This window comes from Ursus maritimus, unplaced genomic scaffold (genome assembly GCF_017311325.1).
Source record: "Ursus maritimus isolate PB19 unplaced genomic scaffold, ASM1731132v1 scaffold_10, whole genome shotgun sequence".
Taxonomy (NCBI): domain Eukaryota; kingdom Metazoa; phylum Chordata; class Mammalia; order Carnivora; family Ursidae; genus Ursus; species Ursus maritimus.
The window spans coordinates 77,532,544-77,552,289 of NW_024423344.1; the positions used below are offsets into that span (position 1 = coordinate 77,532,544).

At 51.1% G+C, this 19,746-nt stretch overlaps 1 protein-coding gene across 5 annotated transcripts in view; it reads left to right on the plus strand.

Annotated features, from left to right (window-relative positions):
* The window catches only part of ARHGEF7 (Rho guanine nucleotide exchange factor 7), a 126,322-nt gene extending 106,797 nt beyond the window's left edge, over positions 1 to 19,525 (plus strand). For 4 of the 5 annotated variants that reach the window (XM_040624675.1, XM_040624689.1, XM_008684969.2 and 1 more), the window contains 5 exons: positions 1,521 to 1,614; positions 6,006 to 6,095; positions 17,049 to 17,148; positions 17,351 to 17,405; positions 18,287 to 19,525. In XM_040624675.1, coding sequence (XP_040480609.1) covers positions 1,521 to 1,614; positions 6,006 to 6,095; positions 17,049 to 17,148; positions 17,351 to 17,405; positions 18,287 to 18,409 — 462 coding nt within the window. In that variant the 3' untranslated portion in view covers positions 18,410 to 19,525. Of the gene's footprint in view, positions 1 to 1,520; positions 1,615 to 6,005; positions 6,096 to 8,928; positions 9,106 to 17,048; positions 17,149 to 17,350; positions 17,406 to 18,286 lie in introns of all 5 variants that reach the window. The other variant, XM_040624693.1, reaches the window with a different exon arrangement.
* The last annotated feature ends 221 nt before the right edge of the window (positions 19,526 to 19,746 follow it).

The window sequence follows — 19,746 nt, forward strand, 5'->3', positions numbered from 1 at the left end:
ACGAGGCTGCTGACGCTGCACCTGCATTCAGGACCGGAAGTACCTTCAGTACCTGAGAAATAGGTGCACTGGAGGAAGCTCGTCCTGAAGTGCTGGGTGTGGTCATGAGCACAGTAAGCGTGGACAGCCTGCATGTGAGCCTGAGTACGGGGCGTGATGAGGCTGCACGTCCTGGTGCCCTCTCCTGGTCCGTCTGAGGTCATGTTTGCCCACGGCCCTGGACCCCCCATCCTTGCCAGCAGCCCTAACTTTTACAATGCACAGAAGTATTACATAGATGATAATCTGTCCTCGATGTGTTTTTGTTAATGAATTTTGCTGTTTAGCTCCTCTGTCTTGCTGGTGGTCACATGCCCACGTGCAAGGTTGCTTTGTCATAGGCGGTTACGTGATGAATGTTGGGATCTGTTACTCATTTAGCCTGTGCGGATGGTGCTGGTCATGCCGGCGGGAGTCTCCCTGCTGTTGAGGAAGGGTGGGTGGAGAGTGTCTAGTCATGGACCGCAAAGCATGAGGGGAGGGGTGTGGCCATGAACCTGAGCATCTGGTTTTGCTGTTTGGGCTGCACCTGCTTTGCTGGACCTGGTGCTGGGGTCTCTAATTGTGGCCTCATGTCACTGAGCCCCTCCGAATGCTTTGTGGAAGTTCTTCCACGGAGTGTGCGCGTGGGGCTGGGCCTGCGGGTGCATGGCGTGCTGCCCAGGGCCATAGAACACATGCTGGATTTAGTTCTTTGGACGCTGATTTCTGCCACATTTTTAAGAGTCTGTACAGTTTAGCAAAAGACATTTTGAAGAGCTACCTTTCAAAACCAAGCTGTGTTCCTTCTGTGCTTTAGGTCTGATTCCTCCCATAGCCTGTGTCATGTTGGTTTCACATTGTCAGACTCAAAAAAGGTTTGTGTGACATCAGTGATGCAGCAGTGAGACCTTATCAGTATTTCATACGTGCTTGGCCGCCGGAGCCTGGCCTGTCCCTGTGGACTCTCCGTGCGGTCTTTGTACCTGTGTTTCAGGGGGAGGGGGCAGACCATCGCATCGTGACTCAGCCGTGAGCTCGTGTGCCCGCGGTGGAGCCTGCGCTCTGTCCTCCACGTGCATCTCGCTCAAGGCCCACAGGCAGATCTTGTTCCCTTTCCTCCTTTCTTGAGGCTTCTGCCTTTCCTCTAGAAATAGCCTTAGTTTTCCCGGTCTCTTTCTGGTTCGCTGCAGCAGATGGGCCTGCTCCAGATTTACAGCACACGTGCGTCTCTGCCTGTGTCGGCCAGCCTGCCCGCGAGCCCGCAACACCTCCGCGCTGCGTTGTCACAGTGCCGATGGGTCCGAGGGCCCCGAGGGCTTTCATCTCAGCCTCTGCCCTGTTGATTTTATATGAATGTTCAGCGGCTGGCCCGGAAAGCCCAGTACGAGTTCACCTTGAGCGGCTGTAGACGCTTCATATTTCATGCTGTCACCAACACGCCAGGAAAAATTACTGCCTTGGGAATATGTCAGTGCTCTTTTCCCTTTTTCTTTCTCTAGGATCTTAGTAAGAGTCCCAAGACCATGAAAAAGTTGCTACCTAAGCGCAAGCCTGAGCGGAAGCCTTCAGACGAAGAGTTTGCCCTGCGGAAAAGTGAGTACGCCCCGCACGTGGGTGCAGACACGACCCTGTCTCGGGCACAGCGTTCACAGCATAGAGAGGGGGCTGGTGGCTTTCCAGAGGCTTCAGCTGTCGGCGTCTGAGCTTTAATGTCTTGTCTAGAGGACGTTGAGGAGCCAGAGCAGCGAACCCTTCCAGCGGTGGCGCCCGAGAGCAGGAGAGCTGCCTGGCGATGAAGCGCCCCCGTGGTTTTCCCCTCGATGGAACTGCTCGCGGTCTCTTGGGCCCTGAGATCACGTGTTCTGGGAACCTTGGTCAGGGGTCCAGGGTAGCCCTGGGACTGCCTGCTCTGTCTGGCTCCCTCCTTCCCCTGCGGTTTCCATGTGTCCAGGGGACACCCCACGCTGCTCCGCGGCCTGAGGTCTTGTTTCTCCCTGCGTGTGTGTATGACCCTCGCTGCCTGGCTGTGACCTCGGGAGATGCTGGAAGTGGCACTGGATTCAGCACCTGATCTCCCAGACAGCCTCTCCCACGGGAGATGCTCCGTTGATAGTGTATGAGCAAGTAGAGCTATTTCGAGAAGTGACTGGAGAGATGAAGTGTGTGCACGTGCCCACTCGCTTCTTCCCACCGCCGAGCTGGTTTCCCGGTGCGACAGGCAGGAGGGGTTCTGTGGCTGCAGATGAGCGTGGGACTGTCTGGCAGTGCAGGAGGGCCTCGAAGCGGGGACGGCCCAGGCAGTGGCGGCCTCAGGGAAGTGGTGGGCTCTGTCTCCTTGCTTCTGTGCGCCCCCTCCCTCCCCACACACCCAGGACCTGTCACGGGTCTTCCTGACTTGGTGGAGCATTGCTCTTCTTTCTTGCCGTACTTATTGGGACCTTTCAGGGATTCATTTATAAAAGAAGACTCCTGGGAGAGATGTTTGTAGTCAGAACGTGAGTGTGGCTTGATGTCACCCCAGGGAAGGGTGCCTCTTGATTCGGGGGCTCCACAGGGTCCCTGGAGTCCTGGCGACCTACACGCAGGCCTTCTCCCCCACTCGTCCCAGTCTGGGTGATAAGCTGGAACTGGTAGATGCAGGGAGGGACCTAGAGGCCACTCCAGGAGCGTGAGCGCTCGCACTGCCCTGCCGCCTGCCGTCACTGCAGCGGGCAGGGTGTCGCTTGCCATCATGGTGGTCCTCCTCCTCCAGATCCTGAGTGTGCAGAGCAGGGCTGCACTCCTAGGACACTAATTAAGTGGGTAAGGAAGACTTCTGCCTCGGGGGCTCTGGAGCCCAGTGCCTGCGCTGCTTCCTCCACCCAGTGCCCTCTCCCCACACCTCCCAGCTGCCCTCTCTAAAATGGCCCCAGCACCCCTCCCTCCCCCACCCTTTGCACCAGCACACTGTCTGCTTGTTTAGTCTCCTGTTTTCTCCTGTAGCCCCATGGGGATAGCAGGGAGCCCCTGGGGCGCATGTGAGAGCTGGTGGGGTTCTCAGAGGTGCCTTGAGCACAGGGGCAGCTGCAGTCCTGCTGTGAGCAGTCGACATGATGGGCCTTGGTTTGAACAGGATCACTGATTGCTGTGTTGAGTTGTGATGAGCAGAGGTGGGAGTAGGGGGGCCAGGTAGGAGGTGAACTGATCCCGGTGAGGATGATAGGATGGCGGCTGGACCAGGTGACCACAGTGTAGTGGGCCAACGTGGACAGAGTTCAGATTCCTTTGGAGAGGGAGCCTGCAGCTGTGGTTTCTCAGCTGGGGGTGACTTTGCCTCTCTTGGTGATATATCTGGAGGCCTTTTGATTGTTACAGTTGGGTGTGGGTACTGCTGCCTTATAGTGAGTAGAGGCCGGGGATGCTGCTAAATGTCCTAGAGCACACAGCACCTCCCCCCCCCCCCCCCCCCCCCTCCGGCAGGAGGAATCCCAGGCCTGAGGCCAGTGGAAAGGAAAGCTGTGCTGACGACAGCTGCGCAAGCCATGAGATGCATTGCGAGGAGAAGAGAAAGACAGGGTTGGGTTTAGGGAGCTGAAGAGCCAGTGGAGGGAACTTGGAGGGACTGGGAAGTGAAAGGGGAACCAGGGATTCCATGTGGATTGGAGGACAGACGTCAGCCATGTGACCTCTGTGTAAGGAGGGCCTGTATGTCTCAGTGCTCCCTGAGCACCTGCTCTCAAGTCACATGGTGCTTTTCTAAGTTATTTTAGTCTTGCTTACATTCAGAATCCTGGAAGTTTTTGTTCGTGGGATAGCCTGTGCCACATAGGAAATGTGAGGAAAACAAGCTCAGTGATAGCCGTAAACTGACACTACGTCCTGGGGAGGCCAGCGGGCGTCCTTTGTGGTGTCCGTGCTTTCTCTGGGCGTTGGGTGATGAGTGTGTAATAAGCCACCTCTGAAGTAGCGGTCTGATCCTGTCATCGGGACATCGCTGTCCTCGGGGCAGAGGTGGAACGACGTGCCCGTGGAGTTGCCATATTCAGCAGGTCCTGAAATGCCATGAGGAAGACCTTCTCTTGCTTCTGAGGGAGCAGCTTGTGTACCTGAGGGGCTGCGGTCAATGACGCCAAGTCCATTTCTCAACAGCTCTTCAACTCTGGGTGCTAAAATTTGTGTTTTGTTTTTAAATTTTGTTTTAATGTAGTTGACCCACGGCGTTATGTTAGTTTCGGGCATGCCACATCAGGGTGCTCTGTGCTGCTCAGCACCAGCGCGGCCCCCCCCCATGGCCGTGTAGCGCGTCCCCCCATGGACTGCACTCCCATCCCCAGGGCCTGCTCCTGCCTTACCTGGAGAGCCTGTACCTCCCACTCCCCCTCATCTGTTCTGTTTCCCTAACCGCAGGCCATCAGCTCTCTGTAGCTACAGGTCTAACGCTGCCGTTTGTTCGTTGGTTTTATTTTAGATTCCACGTGAGTGAAGTCATGGTATCTGTCTTTCTAGTCTGACTTACTGCACTTAGTGCACTGCCCTGTATGTCCGTCTGTGTTGTCACAGTGGCACGGTGTCATCCCTTTCATGGATGCGTATGTCGCTGTGTGTGCCACCTTACTTATCCGTGCGGCTGTTGGTGGGCGCTGGGGTGGCTGCTTCCGTAACTTGGCTGTTGTAGATAATGCTGCAGTCAACATAACGGTGCAGGTATCTTTTCAAATCAGTGTTTTTGTTTTCTTTGGGTAAATACCGAGTAGTAGAATTACTGGATCATATGGTATCTTGAGAAGAACAAAGCTGAAGATAACATAATTCCAGATTTCAAGATACGCTACAAAGCTGTTGGAATCAAAATAGTATGGTAGGCACAAAAACAAACTCATATGTCGGTGGAACAGAATAGAGCCCCCAAATCCCTGATTATATGGTTGGTCCATGACAAAAGAGGCAAGAATATATGATGGAAAAAATAACAGTCTCTTCAAACAGCGGTGTTGGAGAAACTGGACCACTTTCTTATAGTGTACATGGAAGTAAACTCAAAGCAGATTATAAAGACCTAAATGTGAGACCCAAAGCCGTAAAAATCCTAGAAGATATTGAAACTTATTTATTAGTACAGTATATTTGATTGGCCTTGCATATATTTCACTGTCATAGAATGTTGAGGCTTTATATAGCTTCTAAATACTTAAGCTTTCCATTCTTCCACATTTTTATTAGAGTAGGTGAGGATTTTAAAATCTATATCCAAGTGTAATATCTTAGAAAATACAAGAAAATATAGAAAACTTAGTAAAACAGAAAAGAGGAATAGTTCGCCCCATAGGGTCATGTGAAGTCTGCTGGGTGTGAGGCTCTGAGTCCAGGACTGATCACACTCGATGTTGTTAGTTAGTCTGGAAGCTTCTCTCCTCCTCCATGCCTGTGGTCTGAGTATAGGAAGTCAGTGTCTGGAGGGATCCATAGTTGGATGACGCCGGAAGAACACCTTCAAGGTCTTGGTAGTGCTTTGTGACCATCCCAGATGAAATCTTAGTACGGACCCGGGCATTAGAGGAAATGCTCTTTCTGGAGCTCTCCAGGGTCCTGCCTGTCTTCATGCTGTCCGCTGTGGGCTCCCTGCTGCCCCATCAACACTGGGGGTCGTCACAGTTCCTTATGTTTGTCAAGCTAGTGTGTGAAGGCCTGATGCCTTGTTTCGTGACTTCTTATGGAGAATAAGCCTCTTAAGGTGTTCTTGTGTGACTTGCTTGTTCCTTGCTCTTTTCTCAATTTCAGCATGGGAGTATACTGTTTTTCTTATGGACTAGTAAGACCACTTTTATATATTCAGGGTACTAAGCTCTTGCTGGATACATTGCACATAAAGAGTATTTTAAAAATGTAGCACTGCTTTCTAAGTATTAGAAAACCATTATCTGACGACATAGAGAAATTGTTTTTTAGGTTGTGACCTGTTATACTTGTCACTTTTAGCTTGATTGTGGCGTGTCGTGTCTTGACAGGCACAGCTGCTTTGGAAGAAGACGCGCAGATTCTGAAAGTCATTGAAGCTTACTGCACAAGCGCCAAAACACGGCAAACACTCAACTCAAGTAAGTTTCACCGTCGTGGACTACGAATGGCAGTGGCTAACTGGGGTTAGAGCCCCCATCTGAAGGGACCTGTGCTGGGCCTTGTGCGTGGCCAGCGGGCGTGGTGGAGTGGCCCTCAGCGAGGGACACTTTGCTGGCCAGCCTGGCGTCCCTAAGTCACCACAGAGGGGCTGAGCTGCCAGTAAGAGAACGGATTTCTACAAAATGTCCTGCTGGGACACTTTAAGTAGGAGGTGCTGCTAGAGTGTATAAAGCTTTATTTTGTTTAGATAAGAAGATATGCTTAGAAGACAGAAGATTGGTTCAGTTATTTTTAAGCTATTTAAACTATTGGTATGGTAGTGGGACTTTTTTTCTTAAGATTCTTAGAATTGTGAAAAATAGAAACCCAGAGCAAGGCTTTTTTAGCAGCCCCCCACCCCCGCTTTTCTAAATGATGCATTTAAAAATTTTTGGAAGTAGACCCCAACTAATTTATATGGTGGATTTCAGCACCACTGAGTTTTCCAGTATCTTTACACACAAGGTCTCAGTAGAGGAAATCTTAATCTGTTGGGGCAGGACAAAGGTGGGCTCTTTCTGTCTTCAAGTTCCCAGCATTTGAAGGTGGAGTGCAGCACGGGGGTGCAGAGGCAGTGGAGCGTGTGGTGTGTTCAGAATAAAGGGCTGTCTCTCCCTCTCCCTGAGCCAGGGCCACAGGCACCACAGGGTGTCCTGCACTGTCCTTTCTAGGCGGGCTTTTTGGGGTTTGTTTTTGTTTTGTTCGAGAACTGGGTTTATGTATTCTGGCATCGAAGCTGGTTTCTGTTGGGCTGTGTGTCTTGGATTCCCTTTCCAACCTGACTTGGGGCTCATTGTGGATTGCTGCTTCGTTCCCACCACCGTTACTGTGGGGGTTCACATCTGGGTCTTGGCTAGTGTCAGGCTAATTCTGGAAAAAAAGGACAGGGGGGAAAGGGAATTTTCAGCTGCTTTAGCTTTTGTTAAAGATGTTGACAGCTAAAAAGGTAGGACTGGCATGATTGAACTCCAGGGGCAGTCTGCAGATCACCTAGAAACTTCCCTGTGGCTGGTATCTTAAGTGTCTGGTCTGCGGCATTGAGACTCCTGTTTGTGCTTGCCCTGTGAGAACTCTTATTCGTAATAGCTGGTCAGTAGGATGGTGGAGACAGGGAAAGGCCTGAAGGTGGGGTATATGTCAGGTCACGCAGTCATTTTAAATACAGTTTGTCTTTTGATACTGGTTTCATAGATTTGATAAGAAACTGTGTCTTAAGTAATAGGCTGTATAAAATGTTTTAGGCCATAGGGTTTTGGGTTTTGAATTTGAAATTTTAAAGAATTCTCTCAAATTACTTGAAATAAAATTTTAACCTGGTAGTCTGAGGTAGACAGACCAGGTAACATGAGCTGTGTGTGTGTTGGTGAGAGCTTCCTCTGTTCGTCTGGGAGGCGGTGCCCTGTCAGGTACCCGTGGCCTCGCTGCTTTGGCTGCGTGGAAGGGATGGCCTGTAGATCGTGCACATTGTCTGTCATCTGTACCATGTGTCTCCATTTCTCCTGTGTCAGGAAAGCATTGCATGATACATGGATTTTTATTTTCAGCTGATCCTATGGGCTAAGCACTCTGGGGCCTCATGTGTCCAACCCTAATACTCCTAGGACCAGATAGGATAGGGGAAATGGATCCTCGATGCTGGAAAGGTAGTGTGGGATTACAAGGGAGGCAGCTCTTTTCGTAGTAAATGTGTAGTAAAAATAGGATAATATGTTTTACCTAAAATTCACCACCTTTCAGTGTATGTTTGGATGCCAAGAAGACCTGACTGAGCCAGACATCTTTGGTATCGATTTCTGTCTCAGGGAAGTAGTGACCTTCATTAGACCCCAGGGATTTAGTTGAAGGAATCCAAACTGGCCTGCTGCTTGTTCTTGTCACGGTTTGGGAACAGAATGAACTTGGATCAGAAGCCGGACTAGGACGGAGCCAGCGGTGGCTGTGGTGTGCTATTGTGTGTCCCGCAGCGTCCCTGCATGCCTCCCTCACAGCTGCCTGGCTGCTGCTCTCATTCCTCTCCGTTCTCCCATCTTGTGCCCACTGTCTTCTGTCACCACCTGTAAATGCAGTGGCTCTCAGCTCATTGTTTCTCTTGTCCTGCCGGTAAAAGGGTCTGCATCAGGGCTGAGAAGTTTGAACAGGCCTCCCACTTTTTCTGTTCCCCTGGCCAAGCTCTGGGGTGCGGCAGCAGGAAGGGGGGCCCAGAGGGGCACAGACCCTGTGTAACCCCTTTCTGCGTTCTGGAATTTTTACAGTGGTGGTAGTTTGATAAGGTAAGTTTAGACCCCACCATTATGACTTCTGGGGAGTTCTAGTTTGGCAAAGGGAGAGGCGAAGACGTCAGTCAAAAATCCTCTGAAACTCTCCTGCTTCAGTATATCCACTTAAAGAATAAGAAACAATTTCTAATGAAACGCATAAATGGCTCCTTTTACAAATGTCCTAAATGAGACTCATGGTTAGTAGACTGGAATAGAATTGTCGACTTGGGAAATGTCTGTAGGAGTATCTGTGGACATGGGCTTATATGAGGGACAGTTTGGGAACAATATTGTGACTAGGTTTATTTAAATAATCAGTTTTACTCTGAGGGTTTGTGCTATTAAAACCCACCATAAATAAGGAGAAATGAACATTGTTGCCAGTTTTTAACAATATTTTCTCTCTTCCTTCTCTTCCCATCACCTTTTGCTTTTGTTTTCATGTTTTTGGTTGTGGCTCTTCCTGTCCGTCCCCTCCCACCTCTGCCTGTCACTCCATCCCTCCCCGTCGTAGCATGGCAAGGCACTGACCTGATGCATAATCACGTCTTGGCTGACGACGACCAATCAAGTCTAGACTCCTTGGGTCGTCGCAGTAGCCTTTCCCGTCTGGAGCCTTCAGACCTCTCGGAAGACTCTGACTATGACAGTATATGGACAGCCCATAGTTACAGAATGGGTTCTACATCTCGTAAGAGCTGTTGCTCATATATCTCTCACCAGAACTAATGCACTTCTGAGCTTTTCTTAACAATGCTTGTTGTATCGCAGCCTGCTTTTCTTAGATGTTTTCTTGCTGTTCCTTGTCTTTTATGTGATATTTTAACAACTTTGAGAGCGTTGCTGATATTTCCCATTGTACTGTGTGGAGGCCCACGTGCCAGTTCGACTGTCCGTTCGAGCTGCCGCGGTGGAAGGAGATGGTGTGCTCACGGGGCCGCGCCCGAGGGTCCTTTCCTCCGTGGGTGGCGGTGGCTCTCCAGCTCTGAATGGTCTGGGTTCCTGTTCTCAGTGTAGCACCTGTCTCAGTTCTTTTTGGATACAGCTGTGTGAACACTTTTCTATTTTACACGAGACCATACAGGCTTGTGATCTAAGTGCCAGCAGCACAGGGGAGACTCTGGCCTTACATAGGGATCTCAGTGTTTTATGTGTGACGGACCCACTGAGGCACTAGTTGTGGAGGGGTGAAGGAAACGTGCACGAAGAGGTTGGAGTCCAGTTCAGACAGCTGTGTTCTGAGGACTCCTCAGGGCGCTCCATGGCCACGCAGAGCCTGCTGTGGGTGTGGCTAGTGTGGGCTCCGGGCCATGGCGGGAGCACGGAAGAGCCGGCTCTGGCTCGTCAGGGTGCCACAGACGGCTGTCCCACGTTCCCGTTTGCCTGGGGGGCGGGAGTTCTCCGAGGGGCCAGGTTACCGTCAGAGCTCAGACCCTCCCCTTTATCCTCACACCCAACTCTCCTTATTTGGAGCAATGGCTCCTAACTGGCACTTAGCACGCCCATGCCGCTCCACCGAAGATTCAGTCCCGAGTCGGAAGCACTCGGCCTCTGAAGGTGGACATGAGACTCCGTTCAGAGCCAGGTGAGTGCTTGGCTTCCGTCCCAGCCTGGCTGCACCCCGACATCCCTGTCACGCTGCCTGTAATGGACACATCGTTTGTTTTCAGCAGGTAGCTGCCGTGAAACTCCCGTTTACAGCAACCCGTCCCCTGTGACCCTCATTCCTGAGTGTCACGGGGACATCGGAGTCCACTGAAGACTTCAGTTTCCATGTCACTCACGTATGAGAACATCTCAGATTTGAGAGGGGATTCCCCCACTTGCCTGGGATTTGTTGTAAGGAGATTTCACTGGCCTCTCTCAGACGAAGTTCTGCTTCAGAAAGAACTGAATGTGACCTGTTACATTCAGTCGTAGCACCCAGATCCACATCTGGTCATTGTTCCCCCATCCATGCTGTACATGGTGTTAAAACGGAACCTCAGGGTTGTGTTTTAAGTATTCATTGAAACCAGCTTCAGAAAACAAGATGCCATAATCAGTTGGGAATAACCTGTTTTCCTGTCCTCGGGGTGGCTCTAGTTCCAGGTGGCTGAGCATTCTCCTCCCCCTGCCCTCAGCAAAGCCCCGTACTCAGTGCGCGATCTTGTTTGCGCAGAGACAGCCGCGCTGCAGCACGCCGGGGTCGGCTGGGCGCCGGCGAACCCAGCAGCAGCGTGTGGCTTAGAGAGTCAGACGCCTTCAGCACTGCATGTGGTCAGGTCACGAGGAAAACTGAGGATTCCAAATCGGTCTCTGTTCCCAAACAGCTATTGAGCTGCTCATGCCATCTGGAGATTTCGTATTTTTATATCAATTAGTATAAATACGGAAGTTGAGGAGCATTCTTAAAATTAGAGCCCAGTATTAACCCACGGTAGAGATGGGGCTTATATGTGTTGAGCCAAGTAGTAAATGGAATTTTGGGAGGAGTAGGACTATGAAGTTCCTGCAGTGAACTTTAGAAGCAGCTGTTTGATTTTGTACACGTACAGCAGTCACCCTTTCTGACACTAGTGGTAGAATGTCTTTTTGTTTCCTTGAGGCTGTCGTTGGTGCGTTGGCGTAGCCGCCTCTGCCGAGCCTCAGCGCGGGGAGCCCGTGTCGCACGCTGCGTATGCCACAGCACGGCGATACTCCTCTGTCACCAAGGGTCTCTTGGCTCGTCTTCCAGAGACCTCTCATGTTCTGCCCGCCGAGGTCTGACGCTGTCCCCTCAGTCCTTTGGTACCAGTTCAAGCCATGTGTGCGGTGACTTTGCCGATGCCGGGATCACTGCGTCACGGCACTGTGGCTTCTGGTTGCTTGGGCTTGTTTTGAATGTCTGGCACCATTCGCTCTTGTGTCCTGGTTGGAAGTGCTAGTGCCACAGGCCTGAAAGTGGTCCCGGTGGGGGAGGGCAGTGGCGACGTGGTGCCGGAGGGCCGGGACACTCCGTCTGTGGAGCTCCGGTCACGCTGGACTGCAGCTGGTGCAGCTCTGTCCTGGCCGCGTGTGCCGTTAGTGCTGTAGTGTGCGGGTGCAGACCCTGAGCCTAAGGTAGGTGGGAGCCGTTCTCGGGCCTTCCATGGGGGCCTACATGGTGTTGACCTTGAATTTACCCTTGCCACAGTATATAAGCTATATTAATTATGTGTTTTGCATAAAATTGCCAAAACACAGTAATGTGTATATAGTGGTATAAGACCTTGAAAAAAAAAATCTCTATATTGTGCTTTTTCTCTGTGAATGGGAAAGCCATTTTTAGTGGGTGACTGCCATTTGAAGACCCAGTCGGATGTATACCTAAATGTTGCATTGTATTGTACAGTATGCATATTGTTTGTGGTTGCATATGGCAATGAAGTGTTTGTTTTATAAAAAGAAAAAAAAAGAAGACATCTGTTATGTACAGTTGAAATAAATTTTGCATTTGCTAGCCTGTGGCTTTTAATATTTGTTACCTGGGGGGCGGCGGAGTAGCATAGCTTGCAACTGAATATGGTTTGGCTGTTTTCCTGTATGTTGTCTTCCAGAGGGAGGCCAGGCAATGGGACACTTTATCTGCTTTGATAGAGAAATGTGCACTTCCTTAGATTAAATACGTTCTGGACAACATAGGGTGACTCCTGGCACACTTTTATTTCTTCTTTCTCCCTCTTTTTTTTTTTTTTTAAAAGAAGTTTTCTGTCACTTGTCTTCCGAAAGAAGCACTCTTGGTTTTGTTGTGCATAAATGGAAAAACCCAACTTTAATGTTTTTTAATTTTTTGTTTTTTTTTTTTAAGACTAAGGTCTGTTATGAATCTTTGTTTTCTAAAGTGCATGCCCAGCTAGCTAAGAAGCGAGAAGGGTGTCAGCGTGGGGCTAGGCAGGTGCAGAATGGTAAGCAGATGTGAATTGTCCCCTACGGAGATCCCTCACAGTTTCTTGAGAAAAAAATTAGAATTTTGTGATAGCCATAAATAACAAATGACCTTTGGGAGAGATTTTATTAAATAGATTTCCTTATTTTCCTTCATTATGAAAGTTCAGTTTCAGTTGAGTATAATTAGGTGCAGATTTTAGCAAGATCATGAATTTAAGAATTTATGGAGTTCTGCCACAAATGTACCCGACCGCTGGCCAGATGAGCAGATGACCTTTTCTGACAAACACCATGTTTAGGCTTTTGAGCAGGCCGACTCCATCACGCATGTGCGCAGGCACACACACACCCACCCACCCACCTCCCACGTGCGTGCCCTGGAGTTGACCGAGCTGTGCGTTCTATCTGCATGTCTGGTCAGGTGGCAGTCTAAGCACAGAGAGGCGCCCTGGACTTTGAGTCCCCTGCTCTGTGCTGCCCAGGCAAGTCCTTCGTGCAGTACCGGCGCTCGCTAGATGAGTGTTTCTCAAAGACCCACAGTGCTCTGAGGGGCTGCAGGTGTTGTAGGGGGGCAGGGCTCAGCTTGTGGATCACACATCTGAGGGTGCACGCTCCCTAGGACCCTGGGCCACTCTCTCCTTCCCGTCTCCTACTTTGTGGCCCAGAGTGACCCCTGCTGGGGGCAGTGTGCAGCTGCCGTGGCATGTGTGTCTGCGGGCCTCCGCAGCCCGATCCCAGACAGCAGGTTGGAGAAATGCTGGATTGGTGCTAAGTGTCAATTCCAGTTTCATTGTATCCACCCCCATACTGAACAACAAATCCAGCCAGCATTTGTGTGCATGTCATTCTACATGCAGACAGCGTCCTAGGCTAGTCCAACACTCCTTTTAAACTGTGGCACACACAACTGTGGAATGTTGCTGAAACGAGGCATGGCACTCAGGTGACTTGAGAAAATGCTGAATTAAAGTAAGTGGGTATTTCTGCCGCACACCTTGTGAAAACCTTCAGCGTGCCCCATGTGCACTGTGGACCTTCCTTCCAGAAGTGGCCGTAGCCGTCAACATTTTCCAAAGCAGTGTGGTGCAGAACCCCTGTGTTAGAAGGTGGAGGGACAGCAAAATATCCCCCAAACCAAGAAGGCACTTTGAGGCTGGAAAAGGAAGCAGGCGACGTCATGCGGTTGACACAGTGTTATTCCGGGTGGGGGGGACCAGCTTACTGATGGGGGGGTGTTGGGTGGGCGATGGTCCAGGCGCTGCATGGCTACTCTCCAAGAAGTCTAGATCTCAGTCCGCAGATGGCGTGGATGAGAGGGCTGTGCTGCAGAGGCCGCCATGGCAAGGCACCGTCTGTGCGCCAGGGGGTGGGGGGGCGGGGAAGACACTTCTCTCTGCTATCTGAACAACTTCAGGGAAGTTCCAGGCCAGCACTTCCAGTCAGGGCACATGCTCCCTCCCAGGGGCCTGCAGCAGTAGCCCCCCAGGGAGGTCATCACACGGAGGCGAACAAGATGGAGTCAGTATCGTCAGCTCTTGCGCCCGTTATCTCCTGGAAACACCTGAATGTGCTGGAACCATCATGAACCCATTCATCTGTGTCTCAGCCCCTCTTAGAGGATTTTAAATAAAGTGACAGAACGTTCTTTGTGGGTTCTATTGTTTTTCCAAACTAATTCAGGGAAAACATGCTGTGCTCCCTCTAAAAATGCCCACATGATCTTTGAGATAACTTGTTAAATCTACTTTGTAAAATTTGGCTATTTCTGTAGGAACAAACTTACTTATAAACCTGGCTGGAGAACATTCCTTTATTTAATTTTCTGAAAAACTAAATTTTCTGCCCTTTTAGAAAAATGTTCCGTTGAACCTAGGCACGTTACTAGCATCGTATGCCTTTCTCTGCAGGCCAGTAAATCTGTCCAAGTTCGTTTGTGGCATTTTCCACACCAGCATCTTTCAGGAATCAAGCCGTTAAGTCCGTACATTCTGCCTATAAAATTCTAAGATTTAAGTTTTATAATAAATTCTGGTGTGCTGTCAGTGCATTTCCAAAAATAACCATCACGTGTGTGTGACTCTCGTACCAGTTCTCATGGGCTTTTAGTCCTCTGATGTCATGTTATGTGACAGAATTTAAGGCTTTTGTCTTTGTGACTTTGTGACTAAAAGATACTAAATATGATTCTTAAAATCTCAGACCAGCTTTGCAGAGTTGGTTAGCTCTGTTCTGCTTTACGAGCCCTGGGCCTCCGTACTCGTGTGGACAGGACAGTGCCTGCTGTCTGACCCATGTCCTTATGACACCCGTGTCCCTTGTTTCTCTTGCTGCTTGAAGCTGGGAGTGCCTCATGTCAGTGGGCTGCCCAGGAATTGACAAGATGTGAAAATAGCCGGAGAGGGATGCGACGAAGCCCGTCTCCCCACAGCGCTGCCTCGTGAACTTCTCATCCTGTCGTGCCCTCACATGGACGAGCTAATGAGACATTGTGTTTCCAGCTGGGGGTGACGGGACATGCAGCCGGTGCCGGTTCTGATGTGACTGTAACACAGAGCAGGTGGCGGCGGCGGGGGCACTTCAGAGCCGGCTAAGTTGACCCATGACCTCTCTTCATGGCAAAAAGTCACGGAAACCATTTTTTTTCCCACACGTGGTATACACATTCGAATTTTTATGACTCCCTTTCTGTCTTCTGGGGACAACAGCACATGAACTAGCTCTCCTGATGAAAATGGAAGTAATGCGTGTGTTGGAAACAGAGGATGTTCCATGGCCTTTGGAATCCTCACCTCGGCTGGTTCTGCTGAGCTTTCCCTTATTTTCTCACATACCAGTTTCCTTTCTGAACAGTATTTTCCCGTGTGGCCCAGAAGGGCCTAGAAGAAGACGTGCCTGCAGTCCCTTGCAGAGCTGTGGCACCTGGAGCAGGCGATACTCCGGGAGGTGGAATGTCAGCGTAATGATGTCTTAAAAATCTTGAAGGATGTTGCCCTCTGTCTGCAGAGTAATTCCCCTTGTGGATGGGCGACCATGATGGGGTGGGGGGGCTACCCCTTAGTGAGGGTACAGCAAAGCGACACCCCTCACTCCCTGGCAGCGACGGGGGTGAACGGGAGAGCAGTGGTGTACAGATGCACCCCCACACACCAGCCTGTTGCGGCTCGCGACGGAATCCTGAGTGCGCCATCCGATGGTAGTGCTAGCGTTCCTGATGCACCGCGGGGCCCTTCCTTCCTTGGGATGGAAACGTACCCACGTGCCGAAGCGCGTGCCGCGTGACACACGGCGGTGCTTGCTGGCCCAGAGTTTCATCTTCTCACGCTTGGGATGACCGAGGAGGAGGTGGTCCACATCCTAGCTTCGTCCGGTTCCTGCCGTCACGTTTCATGGTGTGCTTGGATTTGATGCCCTTCCCAGTTGTGCGACGGGAACGGAGCAGGTCTTGCCCATGTCCAGATGGCAGCAGGGAGAGTCTAGGCCGAGGCCCCGCGGCCGGCAAACTGCAGCCCTCTCCCAGCGGCGTGCTGCCAGGGGAACGATGCAGCCCTGTGGCCGTCAAGCTTTGATGGTAATTGTTGTTCGTCCTGTTCAGAGGAGGTTAAGCTGACACGAAAATTGCTGGTGAAACTATTCTTTAAACCCTGTCTTTAAGAAAATCGGTGTCCTACTGAATGTCCCCGTGACGTGAGGAGGCACAGCCGTCTTAGAGTTTGGCAAACTTTGCAGAAGGCCAACTAAAGGTAATCCGGGAGACAAGCGAGTTGTACCAGCTTCTCTGTAATCCGTTCGCAGCTATCAAACACCAAGTGTATTTGTCAAATGGAGAAATGTTTATCAAAATACCGCTTGCGAGCCTTTGTTCTGTGGTAGGTTCTTCCCTCAAGTTCGCATCTGACACTCGCAAAAATAGAAGTGGTGGTGCTGTAGAACCTTTAAGAAAGTACTACCTCAAATTTCCTTTTTCGCGTCCTTCAAGAGATTGGAGTCTCCTTGCTTACCTGTGAGACATTTGGGTCTCCCAGTTTCTGAAGTGCCCACCCCCCAGCGCACGTTCCTCGGGACAGGGCGCCTGGCGGCCTGTGGTGCGGGGTCCCGGTGAGATGGCGCACGTGGCCCTCCGGCATCGTCCGCGGTTTACCGCCTTCCATTGGGAAAGAGGTGTACGTTCCAGGGAATGTCCAGTAAGGTTTCGTGAAAAAGTAATAAAGCTGTTTTTCGAAACCATGTGTCTCAGTCTTTGTTTCTACCTGTCGCTCTGGAGTTGAGCGTTTCGCCAGCTGTTTGCGTTTCTGAGCACTGTGTGCGCCACTGCCCGACCCATCTTCCTAAAATGGCCAGCATGAGGTGTCTCGAATTTTGATTGATTTCGTTGTTCCCCCCAATTTTTTTGGTATTTATTCCAAAACATCCAGGGCACTGGGGTCAGAACCTTGCTACCTACCTGTGGAAGATTTCAGGATTTAAAAGCTCCATGATCCCGATTCAGGAACCGAAGCTTAATAAATCACCAAAAGGCTGGTCTTCCTTCCGTCTAGATGCTTTAGGCATGAGGAGGACTGAGTTCACTAGGCAGAAGTGGAGAAAATTGGTAAAAAGCTGCCCTTCCGTGTTGTATCTAGAGAGTTTTGTAACGCGCGACCCCCGGGGTTTAATAGTAGTGTTGAAGTCCGCGTCGTCGGGTTGGGTTTTCAGCTCCGCCACGGCATTCACCTGTGGGTTTGTGTTTTTGTTGTCTTAATGATATAGGTTCACGCAAAGAGTCTGCTCCACAAGTTTTGCTTCCAGAGGAAGAGAAAATGATAGTTGAAGAAACCAAGAGTAATGGTCAGACGGTGATCGAGGAGAAGTAAGTGACACCCAGCGTTTCCGGGCGGGCACGTGGGTGTGGGGAGGTGGGGGGTGGGCGCTAGCCTTAACCGGGCAGCTGCACGGCCTGTGGAGCGGGACGGTTTGCGGGCAGGGCGCTGCCGTGCCTCCTGATGGAGCGCTGTCGTGCGTTGTCCTCACTCCCATCCTGGTTCAGGTGTTCGTCCCATTCTCTGTTTCAGGAGTCTTGTTGACACAGTCTATGCGTTGAAGGATGAAGTCCAGGAGTTGAGACAGGTGAGTCCTGACAAGCTCGTTAATCTTGTAATGGGGTCAGAGGAAAGCACCGCGTGAAAAGCAAGGCCGTCTGTCCGTACTCACAGTACCACGGAGGGACGTCCTTTCTCTGCGCTCCAGGGCCAGTTTGGTCCCCTGTGGACAGGACAGACCAGGAAATGAATTCTTAAAGTGACCTGTTCAAACTTTGTGCTATACTGTCGGCATCATAAATCATCTCAGGTCCTGTTGGAATCATCTTTAAAACGTCTGAAAGTCCCGCAGGGATTCTCCTCCACCACTTGCTGGTGGAACGCAGGGTTCTTGTTCTTAAGAAGTCAGGTGAACTTGGCTAAGTGACTGAGTATGTTTTGGGTAAAGTACGTTGCACACCGGCTTGTGTCTCCAAGGAGCGCGTGGTGAGCCCCCACGCCAGGCGGGGGGTTGGGGTGCGGCGCGGTCTGGACCTGGACGCGCACTTGGCCTACCTCGCTGCGTCCGCGTGGCTTCCGCATGCTTCCCTTCCGTGTTTGAAGGGACCCTCAGCAGTGGGTACGTGTTTGCGTGCCTTGGGGTGATCGGGTCAAAGTGTGGGAAGGCAGGCTCTGCCCCTTGGCTCATGCAGCCTTTCAGCTGCCGCTACCATTTTTCTGTAAGAAGACTGTGAGATTTTCGCCAGTGTGGGAAGATGCATGCCGTTGCTTTGTACCTTCCACCCTCTCGTGTGTGACACGGAGATTGTCTTGCTCCATAGTCAGGGCTGTTCTTCCACCTGTGATGGGGCCTGGCTCGTAGGAGCATCAGTGTGGATGTGGCGGGTTCCAGTCCACGATTACTTCTGGGAAGCAGGTCCTTTTCTGTACCCAAGACACTCAGTCTCCTGTGGTCTGCTTCCTTTACAGGATAACAAAAAGATGAAGAAATCTCTGGAAGAGGAGCAGAGAGCCCGCAAAGACCTGGAAAAGCTGGTGAGGAAAGTTCTCAAGAACATGAACGACCCTGCCTGGGACGAGACCAACCTCTGAGGAGCGTCGTGGCTTCTTCCTCCGAGACCAGCTGGGAGACCGAGCCGGGAGCCCCATGACCCTAGCCAGGGTGACCTTCAGGGCCACGGGGCAGGGCTGCACAAAAGTCAGCTTGCTTTCTGGGCATGGAAAAGCCGGAGTTTATCACACAAATAGAAATGGTCACATTGTTCCTGAAGAATCCAAACACGAGGTGTAGACCCTGGGGGCTGAACTGCATTAATTTTACTCTGTTAACATCTCAATTACCTCATTTTGCAGTAAGTGCAGTGACTACAAATCCTGGTGTTTCAGGCTTTTATTGGTCTATATAAATAATTATATATACACGTTTCTTGTAAATACTCCGTTTTGAATGCACATCCATGATTGTTGTATCTGGGCTGATCGCCCATGCTAGAATTCCCTTCCCACTAACCTTTCTGGTCCCACAAACAGCAAGTTGTGCTCATGTGCTCGTGGCAAGCAGAGGCGCAAGGGTGTCTGGACGCGTCGCTAGACGCCTGGTTGGTTCTCCAGCGTAGTCCCCGTGTGCTCCGAAAGGACCTCCCCTTTGGTGTGCCCACGTAGTCTTGTTTGTACCTGCAGACACACCTTAATCCCCTTCAGAGTCTTCTGTCAAAGCAGTGTTGCTGTCACTGGCGTGCGGTGGACCCGAGCACGGTGTCCTGGCTCAGTGAGGGAGACTCTGGCTTCAGCTACCGATCCCAGGAAGTCCCCCGTGCACCACTGTGTCCAGCTGCCGGCGTCTACGCTCATCTGCTGCGAGAGAACAGCGGCTTGTCAGTGTGCATCTCTGCACGGGGGGAGAGCAGGCTTGTCTATGTCGCCGGTTTAGTAACATGACAAAATGCACCATTTGTCCCCCCCCCCCCGCCCCTGAGAGAGCTCCACTAGCACCTGTAAATAAACTGTGTTATTTATTACGTATCACTGAGGCCGATGAAGGCACACCAAGGATACCGTGAGCTGACGTGGCAAGTGCCAGGTGGGAGTCCCTGTCAGGCCTCTGTAAACCCTGACCTCTTTACCATCAGCGAGCAGCAAGCCTTCCGTGCTCACTGGGAAAAAGAAAGGTTTCCCTCCTTCAGTGAGAATAAAGCAATATAAATTCTGCCTAAAGTGCTCAGTTTAAATGCGGGTCCATCACCCCCAAATCTAAAGAGCGGTGGGACAGAGAGGAAGCCTGCCTGAGCCCAGCCACGCAGACCTCTCTGGGCCGGGGAGCCAGCTCGTTCTGCCTCAGGGGCAGGACACTGTGTCCCAGGAGCTGCGCCTTTCGCTCCCTCTTCTGGAGAGGTCAGCTTCCGGAGGCGGGGGGGGGGGGGGGGGGGGGG